This window comes from Mus caroli, chromosome 4 (assembly GCF_900094665.2).
Source record: "Mus caroli chromosome 4, CAROLI_EIJ_v1.1, whole genome shotgun sequence".
In the NCBI taxonomy this organism is placed as follows: Eukaryota; Metazoa; Chordata; class Mammalia; order Rodentia; family Muridae; genus Mus; species Mus caroli.
In genome coordinates, this window is record NC_034573.1 from 118,727,511 (window position 1) to 118,739,432 (window position 11,922).

General features: G+C 50.9%; 1 protein-coding gene and 1 long non-coding RNA gene across 3 annotated transcripts in view; one reads left to right on the forward strand and one right to left on the reverse strand.

The window, feature by feature from the left end:
- Positions 1–9,645, forward strand: part of LOC110292235 — a 15,894-nt gene extending 6,249 nt beyond the window's left edge. Inside the window, exons 3-6 of one of the 2 annotated variants that reach the window (XR_003836438.1) lie at positions 4,089–4,385; positions 4,609–5,041; positions 7,209–7,317; positions 9,005–9,645. This is a non-coding gene — a long non-coding RNA (uncharacterized LOC110292235). The remainder of the gene's footprint in view (positions 1–4,088; positions 4,386–4,608; positions 5,042–7,208; positions 7,318–9,004) is intronic. The other variant, XR_002377690.2, reaches the window with a different exon arrangement.
- The window catches only part of Azin2 (antizyme inhibitor 2), a 30,384-nt gene continuing 27,433 nt past the window's right edge, over positions 8,972–11,922 (reverse strand). The window contains exons 10-11 of the mRNA XM_021159399.1: positions 11,407–11,621; positions 8,972–9,435 (exon numbers count right to left, since the gene is read on the reverse strand). Coding sequence (XP_021015058.1) covers positions 9,297–9,435; positions 11,407–11,621 — 354 coding nt within the window. The 3' untranslated portion in view covers positions 8,972–9,296. The remainder of the gene's footprint in view (positions 9,436–11,406; positions 11,622–11,922) is intronic.

Genomic DNA, 11,922 nt, shown 5'->3' on the forward strand with positions numbered 1-11,922 from the left:
CAGGACGAATGAGCCGGTAGCTCCACCCTTGAGCAAGCAGGTTCCAGGCTGGGGGAAGGGAGGCCACAGTTAAGTAGTATAAACAAGAAATGAATGTCCTTTTAAATCTTACAGTCTAAACCACTGGAAGGTGGGGATTGGTTGTTACTGCAGCACAGCTCAGCCTACCTGTCTTACAGAACCGGAAGAAAGGATATTAACATGGGAGAGTTAACACAAAATGTAGACTTCCTGGCAGTGCCTGGTGTTGACAGAGTCAGGTTACAAGAGCGAGAGAGGGGCTGGAAATGCAGCAAGTACCTCCTAGAGAATCAGATTCATGGCACATGGCCACTGTAAAGAGTGGCAGAGATGGAGAGAGGGCAAAGTCTCCGAAAGAGGTCTAGGAATGAGGATGACAGCATTGAAAGGCTCATCTTCGTGCATACGGAAATCCTCGAAGATGGAAACTGCTACACAGCATGGGAGTGGTACCCACAAACCAAAGTCTTATTGTTTCTACCTGAGACCGAGTGATAAATGCAGTGAGGACGAGGGGTTTTGTGTCCACTTTCCTGTCCCCAGTACCTAATCTCAGTCTTGATGCCATTGCTCCTAACATACTCTGATGGTCAGGATGGGATCATTGAGCCCCACCCCTACTCCAGGAGAGAGGATTGAAGCAGGATGTGGATTCAGGGATGCAGGATCATTGAGGACAATCTTAGAAACTGCCCGACATCTTCTCTTCAGGCCTCCTAGCTCACCGTCTAAAGTGTATAGCTGACATCTTCTCTCCCCTTTGAGAAATTCTGATGACTCACTGGTATGGCCAGAACACGCTCTTTCCTAATATGCCCCAAGCCTCCAGCCCATTCTTGCCTTCTGTTCTGCCCCTGAACTCCCAAGGACTTTGAGTTATCATGCCACTATTCCTGTCACATGCCATTCCCATGAAATGCCACTGCTTCTTAGCAAGTCTGTTCTGGGCTGTGCAGGCCGTTATATTTATCTCTAGTTAGACAGACATCCTTTGGAGATCTTGCTTTTCTCTAAAACAAACCTCAGCAAACCAAATTACCACTCTCTCTGCTTGAATATGTCACAGGATCGCAAATCTAACATGTTCAGGAATCTGTTTCTTTCCTGGGATTTAGCCAGAGTTGCATTTTGGACGCATTCATTCCCATTTCTTACAAAACCTGGCCCCTGGTCAGGTATACAAGACCCTCGCTAACTCCTTTAGTGTCATTAAAATATCCGGAGAACAGCCATTTGTGATAGGGTGATACTAAGTCAATACACACACTAATAAAAGCGTCTATGAGCATCACCAGCTGCCTACACGTGGGGGGAAAGCTGGGAGAAGGAAGGAGAGGTGCTCTAACCTGCTCCTCTAGTTACTGTCTGTTCTTAGACATGTTCCCTCATATTTACGCTTCTGTTTCCTCATTTGTAAACGTAAACGATTTAAGTAGTCACTGATGGTTAGCACATACCAGGGACTGTTCCGGTTTTTTGTTTGTTTGTTTGTTTGTTTGTTTGGTTTTTCAAGACAGGTTTCTCTGTATAGCTCCAGCTGTCCTGGAACTCACTTTGTCCCGTATGTTTTAAATATGTTAATTTAACAACATATATAGCAGGTACTATATTTCCATTTTACAGACACAGTCATTGTGGCACAGAGTAATTTACTCCGCGTGACGCGGCTAATAAATGGTAACATTAAGATTATGACACAGGCAGTGAGGGTGAGAATCTTGGTCGTAAAATTCAGTCCACGGGGTTGTGTGGGTAAAATGAATAATGCAAATTAAGGGCAAGGGCAGGCCAAGGCAGGCCTGACAGTAGGCATTCTTATTTTTAAATGCCCAGTATCATCTCTTGGAAACGGAGAATTCATTCAAAGACCCCGGTTTTCTGCACGAACTCAGCAGAGAACATCCACACTGCTTTGCGGGTCTCAATTCTGAAAGGCTCCTAGTTGGAAGCAACCGTAGCTGATGGACCAGAGGGCGGCTTGCTGCAGGGCCTGGGTCCCAGGCATTTCTGAGCGGGCGAACACGAGGTCGACCCCGCCCCATGTCGCTGCTGTCCCGGGTTGTCAGGTTCCCGTGGAAGCCCCGCCCTCGGCAAAGGCTCGAGTTTCCAGTAGTGCACGCCGAGACTGCGGAGCGCGTTTCTGGCTTTTCACCTATGAATTTGGCAGTTTGCCCAAGTCGGTAAAATCTATTCCTCCTCCCGGCAGGCAGAGGGCGCAGGAGCACGTGGCTCGAGGCCGGGGGGGGGGGTGTCTTGGATGCGGAAGTGACGTCAAGAGAACGGACCTCTGAGGGGCTTGGGTGCAGGGTTGAGAGGTTCTCTGGGTGCAGAGTGGAGAGGTTCCCCGAAGCCGAGTTAACTTCTTCGCATTTCTGATTCTACGAAGTGGAACTTAAGTGTGCTTCTCAGCTCTGACACTCTCATTTCTGTTTTTAAATGAGAAAAATCAATGTCCTAGACCAAGGGACCTCTTATAGTCTACTCGGTGCTTCTCTGAGTGGAGGGAGAACCCCAAGAAGCAGACGGTGCAGGGCCTAAGGAGTCCGGGCCAAGTGTCCCAACGCTATCCAGATTCAGGGAGGGAGGGACTTCCAAAGTCGAAGGAATGGTTTCCTAGGGTAGGGTTCCCCGTGTTAGCAAATAAAACGCAGGACACCCTGTTAAGCTTGAACTGAAGGTAAAGGACTAATAATGTCTTTGCCTAGAAATACGCCAGATATTGCACGGACGCACACATGTACACACATTTATCCGCATTCAACCTTCACTGAGTGTTGTGTATTTTACCTGGCGATCCTCCCTCTAACACCACCTAGGAAGCCATACGATACGTCCACGAGTCTGTCCACGCATCTCTCTCGTAGTAGCTAGTACTTTCTGAGCTCTGTTGTGCTCAGCTGTAATCCTGAGTCTCTCTGTAGGACTCCTAGCTCATCACAACGGTGACTGCACAATCTAAGGCTGCCTGGAAGCTAAGAGATCAAACGTCCTCTCTTTGGACTTCAAAAATACCCTCTGCTTTTAAGGTGTGTGCGTTCCTAGACACTAAGGAACTGAAATGCGAACAGGAGCCTGGGAAGAGAGTTGGACAGAGAAAGAGTAATCTATCTTTTACTGGCGTTTCAGTGGGAATCAACTGAAGGATTTTCCGCAGAATTGGGAAATCACTCAAAAATAGGACTTGTGTTTCCGAACAATTTCCAGGATGTCATAGCTGGTGATTGTTCACAGGGGGTTACAATGAGGCAAAGGGGTGAGAGAAGCCCTAAACTGTTGCCTTCTTTGTGGACCCTTCACTGCAGGACGTGAGCCAGTTTACACAGGCGGGCTTCCTGGATTGGGGTAGGGGAGAGGGATCCCAGATAAAGTATCTCTTGTGACCTCATGAGGTTCTGTGGCTGGGCCTGCTTCTCCCAGGTTGGAGAAAGAGAGACAGGGAGGACAAGTTACCACCAGGTCCTCCCCCTCTGTTCTGTTCTTTTTATAACTTTTTATTGATTCGTTGTGAGGTTCACATCATGCACCTGTGCCCCATTCATCCCCCTGTCCCCTCATGTCTGTCCTTCACTCTTGCAGCCTCTGCCCCCACCCCACCACCAAACAAAGCACTCACACAGAAACAATAAAAACAAAGCATAGAAAACATCTCACTGTGGAAGCTGTAGTGTGTCACAGTGTGTCCCACAGTCTATTCCTCTGGCCACACATTGTCACTTGCAAATGTTCACTTTGATGAATGAGTCAATGGTATGGTTCAAGATCTTTGGCTTCGGCCAGGCAGTGGTGGCGCACACCTGTAATCCCAGCACTTGGGAGGCAGAGGCACATGGATTTCTGAGTTCAAGGCCAGCCTGGTCTACAAAGTGAGTTCCAGGACAGCCAGGGCTGCACAGAGAAACCCTGTCTCGAAAAACAAACAAACAAAAAGATCTTTGGCTTCTACGACACAACCAACACTGGAACCTCACTGGGCCTCCTCCTGGATATCCTGGTGTTGCCTGTGTCGTGGAGATACTGAAGCTGTGGAACAGCAGGACCAGTTCTTTCATGAATCTCACCATTCACAGATGATACAGATCTTGGCGTAGACCAACTCGGAGCCCTGGTCTAGGCTTGGGCCGTAGCTGATGAGCTAGTCAACCCTGTGGCTCTCCCTTATCCATACCACCAGAGTGAGTTTCTCCGGCACTGCTCCAACTAGGCCACCCAACGCCGACTTTGGCAGGAGGCAGGGTCAGCTCTCCTGTTGTGCTGCACAATCAAGATGTGGGGCCAACTCTCTCAAGTGCTGTAGCCTGTGAGGGGCTGGGCCAGGTTGCCCATCTTCTCACCCTTGGGGCTGGCTCCCCTTCTGTGCTGTCCAGGTAAGGAGCAAGGCCATTCTCCTAAGTGGTATAGTTGGTGAGGGGAAAGGCTAGCTCTCCCAAGCTCATGAGTCTGTGGCCAAGTTTCCTGTCAGAGATGGTGGGAGGCTGGGGGTGGTGGGCATCATCTCTGCACCCGGGCCACCCCACTTCAGAGGAGTGATAGGGTCAGATCTTCCACATTCATGCCCTCGGGCCAATTAAACCACACCCCTGCCACCAGAGTCAACTCCACTGTGCTGCCTGGGCAAGGTACAACACAAGGCTTGCTCTTCCAAGTGCTGCCTCAGGTGAGAGATGGGAGCAGCTCTCCAGAGTGGTGCATCTAGTGAAGGGCGTGGCCAGTTCTGCACAGTCTCTGGACATCCATGTGTTCCCCAGCGACTGCCCCGACCAGGGACATCCCCATGTTCCCTAGTGGGCATCAACACTGACCCCTGCCACTGCAGCCATGAACCAGGCTGGACCTCACCAGGGCCCCAGGTGGTGGAGCTAGGCACCCACAACAGACTACTCTGCTCCACGCTTGAGTCTCCAGTTCCATCTCTCTTCACAATGCTGAAGCTGCTCCATTCTCCATGTGCCTTTCTCTCCCATCTGAACACCACGTGCTCACACACTGTGGTGGCTCCCACTGCAGCCTGGCTATGCAGCAGGTGGGTCCCTGGGTGACAGTCTCGGTCCATGCTGTGAATTGTGTTGCCAAGAGGGTTATGTATGACCCACCCATGCTGTGCACTAGAGGGCAGGTCTCTAGCTGCTGTGGTGATCTGCAAGTCTACGTCTGTTTCTTTCCCCCTGCACTGCATTGCCTGGATTCAATTTGATTTCATTTTTATGAGTCCTTGGCATAAGACAGCTTTGGCCCCCAAAAGCAAATATTAAGCTGGGATGAACAAAGGCCAGCCATCTGCTCTGCCCCGACTGATATAAGAACATCACCCACAGGTGTCTCTATGTCCATTATCGAGGAAGGGGAGAGAAGGAATCTGTTCTTTAAAAAAAAAAAAAGATTTTTTTTTTTATTTTATGTACATGAGTACACTGTAGCTGTCTTCAGACACACCAGAAGAGGGCATCGGATCCCAGTACAGATAATTGTGAGCCACCATGTGGTTGCTGAGACTTGAACTCAGGACCTCTGGAAAAGCAGTCAGTGCTCTTTTTTTTTTTTAAGATTTATTATTATACACTGTAGCTGTCTTCAGATGCCCCAGAAGAGGGCGTCAGATCTCATTACGGATGGTTGTGAGCCACCATGTGGTTGCTGGGATTTAAACTACGGGACCTTTGGAAGAGCAGTCAGTGCTCTTACCCGCTGAGCCATCTCGCCAGCCCCAGTCAGTGCTCTTAACCACTGAGCCATCTCTCCAGCCCTGTTCTTTTTTTTTTAGTACCATCTTTCCAAGGTCTTGTGTTTCAGAAGTATGTAAGACTTCATACTCTATCATTCCCTATTGTACTATGCGCTACTAGAGGACATATAGGAACTTATATCTCTGTGCCAGTTCCCACCACGGGTCACAGACACATTAAAGGGTTGAATGAATGTTGAGGAAATCACCTTTGATGTAAATGCTAGGCCTTGGGCTGGGGACTTGACAGCCATTGACTTACTCTGAGTAATCCTCCGAGGGACAGACGTTTAGTGTTCATCGTTTCCCTAGTGTGAACAGACGCCTTTGCCTTGTACTTTTGAGCACTGGCTCTGGCCTGGGTGATTAGATCACCGTGGACAAAACAGGTCCTGCTGTCAGGGAGCTCACATTCTAGAAAGCCTGAGAGATGACGCACAGACAAGCACACTGCCAAACGTGCCTACTGATGTTAGCAGCTCTGAGGAAAAGGAAAGCCAGCTACGTGAAAGGACAGACTGAGGAGCATCACTTTTCAAAGGCACTTTGAGCTTAGAAGTCTTTGCCCAAAGAGAACATGGGGATACGAGAACCTGAAGGAAGTGTGAGCTGCACACATTGTCCTAGGAGAGGATCCGTAGATACTGACTCAGCCGTGGAGTGTTAGCAGAAGAGAGGAGGCTGATGTGGCGGGGACTAAAGAGAAGGAGGATAGTATAGGAATCAGAGGTAGTTGGTTGGGGATTTGGGGGGTTATGCTTAGAGAAACCCGGTCACAGGAGTCACAGGATCTGCCTTCTGTGTGAAGGGTAGACTGTCATGCAAGAACTGGAAGAGACCAGCCTTTAGACGGAGAACTTGGGTGTCAGCTTCCGGCAGCAGCAGGTCTGTTGACCTCCTGGGAGCACATAAACAATGCAAGGAGAAGCTTCGGGGGAGAGGGGATGGGGTGGGTGTGGGGAGCTTGAGAAGGAAGATGTCCCTCAGTGAGGCCCTTGGGCAGAATTCGTCTGTGAGGGCCACTGGCAGTGGACTGCTTAGGACAGGGCTCCAAGGGGACAAAAGCCCATGTGGCCAAGGCTTGAGGTCATCTATGGCCAAATTCTTCAATACTGACCCAAAACCTCAGCATTCTTTACTTTCAATGCTTTTCTTCGTCTTCTCTTTGGAAAAGGAGACAAGAAACAGTGGGAGAGAAATGATTACTATGACTGGAGAGATGGCTCAATGGTTAAGAACATTTGCTGTTCTTACAGAGGACCGAGGCTCAGCTCTCAGTACCCACATAGCCACTGTTTCCCAGGCTCTGACTTCCTCGTTAGGCCTCTCTGGGCACTGCACGCATGTGGTGCATTTACATGCATCCAGGAGGAAGTTCATGCTTATGAAATAAGGAAAATACATCTTTTTAAAAGAAATGAATATGCATTAATATTCTCAAATAAGTCATATCAAGGTCTGTCCTCAGCAAAGGAAGTGGGACATAAACACACAGAAGATGACAGTGAAAGAGAACGAAACAAGTCCCATACCAAGCAAGAAGTCACTTCGGAAGTCACCAAAGGCCCTCCAGCGAGGTAAGACTTAGTCCTGAGCTGCAGCGCAGCCACCCATGGCTCGAAGGTACCCTCCACCTTTGGGAGCAGGGGCCAATTCCAGAAAGAAAATGACCCATGTGTCCAGCCACCCCACTCCCCTCAATCTGAAGCATGAGTGGGAACAGATCCACTCAGACAGCTGACATGGGCATCTCAAAAGTGGCTTCCCATAGAGCTGAGATCGGCATGGGAGTCAGAAACGGCCTCCCACAGTGCTGAGAGTGGCATGGGAGTCCCTGTAAGGTGTGGCTCTGGGTGGCTGGCGGAGGAACAAGGCATTAGCTCCTTATGGCTTTCCTGAGTCGAAGTCCTGAGCTTTCAGTCTGTCCCTTGTCAGTGTATGAAGAGTAGGCCCAGCCTTGAAGAGGAAGATATCCTTGATTATCATGAACACATAGCACATCGACTCCTCAGATGACCTCAAAGCCATGTACGAGCCGGAGACTAACTGGAACTCTGAGGCCAAGTGGCCAGGCTCACCCCCAAGAAATGCTCCATAAAGGCACAACAATGCAAAGATTAATATTTCCAGGGGCTGGGGAAGGAGAAAATGGAGGGAGAGGCCTCGGTGCTGAGATATCCTGAGAAGTATTCACTTTTCCATTTCACAGGGTGAGTGCGGGCCAGTGAGACAGCTCAGCAGTTAAAAAAGCTGTCTGCCAAGCTGACAACCTGAGTTCAATCCCCAGAACCCACACAATGGGAGAAACATCTCCTAAAAGCTGTCCTCTGACCTACACACACACACACACACACACACACACACACACACACACACACCACAAATGCACGTAACCATAGCACACGTGTGCCTGTACACATACACACAATAAATAATAACAGTTTTTCAAAAAAGTAAAGATAATTTTATGGCAGGTGACTTTGTCTCAGTTTCCCTTAAATCTGGAGGAAAACTCTTTAGGATGCCCACAGGAGCAAGGGGAAATCTAAACTTGAACAGCTTTTCTCAGCACACACACCCTCCCCTCCCCCACCCCACCCCCCAGGAGCATAACTTAAGACCGTGGCAGTAGGAAGTAGCCTGTGTCAGTCTGAGGAGACATCGGGACCCATGGTACTGGACACAGCAATGTGCTGGGCCAGCCTTGTTCTGACAGTCGCTGCATGAGCAAACCGAACATGGGTAACCGTTAGGGCCTTGCCAGCTTACACAGTGTACTCGAAACATCCTGGGGGCAGGGAGATGGAGCTAAAATTGTAGCTCAGTGGCAAAGCACTAGCCTGGCATGCACAAGGCCCTGGGTTCGAGCCCTGAGACAACAAAACACCCATCCCCCACTTCTCTGCTCTCTGTTTCTGAAGCTTCTCTGGGCCAGGCCTTATTTAGCCTTCATGGTTGGTCGCAGAGGCCATGGCCAGTCACGAGTTTAGGAAAGGTCACAGCTCTGATTCCCACCCCCACTCACCCCACCTCATGATGCCAGGCCCGGAGGCCTGCGAGGAAGACAGTGATGATTCAGGGAAGCAGATGACAGTGAGCAATGCTGGGGTCCAGGAGCAGAGTCCGGGCTGAGGCGAAGAACTGGTTTCTCCCTGTCGGGTGGGCCAGTCTCTCTCAGCCCCGCTAGGCTGCTTTGTGAATGATTCCACTGAAGGGCTTTTTTTTTAAAAAAAAACTAAATATTTATTTGATTCGTATTTACAGAGGTGGGAAGGAGACTAAGAGGAACCCCAAGCAACCCCCACACCTGGATGGCCAGGCCCCTCACGCTGCAGAGGCAGACACGGCTGGAAGGGACAGGATTTATGTTGCATACTTGAACTACAGCGAGTGTAAGACTGGTCCTATTTACAGGGCACAAACACTACAGGTGGAGCGTGGGGGTGGCGAAGCGAGCACCAGAGTCCTGGCCAGAGGGTACCAGCCTGCCGCCTTATCCACCTCTCCGGAGGCATCTCCTTGGCCCCGCTGGGATTCTCTGGGAAAACAGGCCCGCTCACATGATGCTTGCTGGGGTGAAGACAGGGCCCACACACAAGGTGTCTGTGATCTCCCAGCCGCAGGACAGAGGTTTGCACACACCCTCGGCGTCCTGGTCTTCTTCTGCAGGCAACAGCTGCCCTCGAAGCGCTTCCCTGAGAGCAAGAGACAAGTGGGGATGGCACCTGGCATGGGGACAGAGGCCCAGATCTTCCTGGGACCCCTGCTTCTATATAGAGTCCAGTCTCATTACACACAGGACTCTCACCTAAGCCCTAAGCACAGACAAAGGCCTGTGATCCATGTCCCCACTGTTTCTCCCCAGTGGTTCCCACCACCTAATAAAGGAAAGGTGTTCATATTTATTGAGATTTTTTTGTGTGTGCGCATCAGATACAGCGCGAGGTACTTTGCTCCCCGCACCCCATTACCTAAATTCATTCTCCCAAAAGCACTGTAGGAAAACCAAACCATCTCTATTTTCCTGAAGGGGAAACAGACTCAGAAGGGAGCAAACTGCTCAAGACTCCTCCCTAACAGGCAGGAGGACTAGGACCACGCAGCTCTCATCCCCACACCCAGGTCTAGTGCTTTGCCTGCCACGACCCGTTCTCACAAGCTGGCTGTTATCCTCCCTTCCTGTAAGGATGAGCTGTCCCACCATCTGATCAGCTGCTCTTGCCGCAGCCAGCAACCTTGCCCCACACTCAGCCCAGCCCTGCCCAACCCAGCTCCTAAGCAACCCACTCATCCATCTCTGTCTCTCGCTGGGATCCACCACCTTCTCTGACCTGCTTCTGTCTCTCCAGACAGACACAGCACGGAAGGTAAACTCTCCTCCTGCACCTCCAGCACTTTCCTGCCAGACTCACAGCCCAAGAGATTGGCCCCTGTGCACCCCATGTTCCCGGTGGCACCCCCAGATGTCACCATAGGGCCTGTCACACATCCCTCCCCAGCACCATGCTGTTCTATCTGCATTATTCACACTCGCTAATTCCTCCCCAGCATCCAGGTTTGGAGCCCTACAGACACTACAGGGCCCTACTCACAGACCAGCTCTCCTTGGATCACTGTCTGCCTCCCTGGCATCCCTTCACCAACAGTGGGGCAGGGGATGAGGCTGTATCCCTCACTGCTTGCCGTGCCCACTTGCCTAGTGAGATATGTCAGCATTTGGTGCCCCCTTAATGAATGTGGTGAGTGCGGCCTCATCCACCGGGAGGTGCTGATGACGGTCAGACTCACAAGGAAGCCTGCATGTTGTTTTTCTTTGCAGTTGTTTGTTTGTTTGTTTGTTTGTTTAGCTTTGTCAAATCCACCCCAATGGCAAATTGACTGCATAGGCCTACCTTGTACCCCACAGGGGAGACACAATGAGGACACTGAATAGATGAATGTAATGTGACTCTCCCTGTGCCCTTCAGACCTGGCATTTGGTGATGGATGCTCCTGGGGACTCTCAGGATATCCATCCCACTCAGTTCTGAGGGGCCTCTATACAAGCCCCTCCCAGATGCTCTGCCCTCCGAGCCCTGCCGTAGTCTGACACCAACCATGTCCAGAAACGACGCTGACCCTCATAGAGGTTTGTGGGGTGAAACGGAAGAGTGTGGAATGCCCAACTCGAGGCCTGACAGACATGAGGGTCCCTCAGGTGTTGGCACCCTCCACCTCAGATACCTCTGACCCCAGAGGAGGCAGGCAGGAGTCCCATTACTGCCGACTGAGCTCGCTGGCCCAGCAGAGTGAGCCTAGGTCACCTCGCTACCACCTCTGCCTGAATCTGTTCAAATCCTGCCTCCTCCATCTACAGCTAGAGTGGTCTTCAGAAAATGCTGCCAGGACCAGAACAGACCACGCTTCAACCTTGCCCTCACTTTCTGCATCCTTCTCTCTGCCTCCAATGCCTCCCCAGGACCAGCCCTGCTTCCCCATGCAGTCACAAGCAACCTCCACTGAGGAACACACCCCATTCCTTGCCTGCTTGCCTGCTGACCCTCCCCTCCTCAGGGAGCAGGCATGGGGCTCTGGCTGGGATAGAGCCCCTATCAACACAGTACCAGTCATAGGACTGCCCCTCTGCCCGACTCCCTCACCCCCACCTCACTGCAGGAACCTCTTACCAGGCTAGCCGGGACATGGCATAAGTGACTCTGCGGGCCTGGGTCCCCCCGAGGAGGGACTTTGTGTCCACGGTGTAAGCACCCATGTTGTCAAAGACCAGCCAGTCCCCTACTTGTAGTTGCGGCAGCCACAGGCCCTCAGCCACACAGTCGCAGCCTTCAACTGCTGGGCCCCACAGGCTGCTGCTGTACAGTGGTTGATCCACAGATGGTTTCTGTCAGAGAGAAGGGGGACATGTCAGCCCCGACAGACATACTACACCCTCAGCACTCCTCCCTCAGACATCTGCCATAGCTCCCATCGCCCACATGGGTAGTATATAAGGACTACCCATTTCTAGGTTCCAACACTAGCAGTGTGACTTTGGGCAAGAACACAAACCTCTTTGTGCCTCAGATTGCCTGTCTGTAAAATGGGGATAAATATCACCTACTTTGCCTGGCCACTGAAACACTGAAAGGCCACTAAGTCAAGGCACATAGATCATTTCTTTTTCTCTTTCTTTTTTTTTCTTT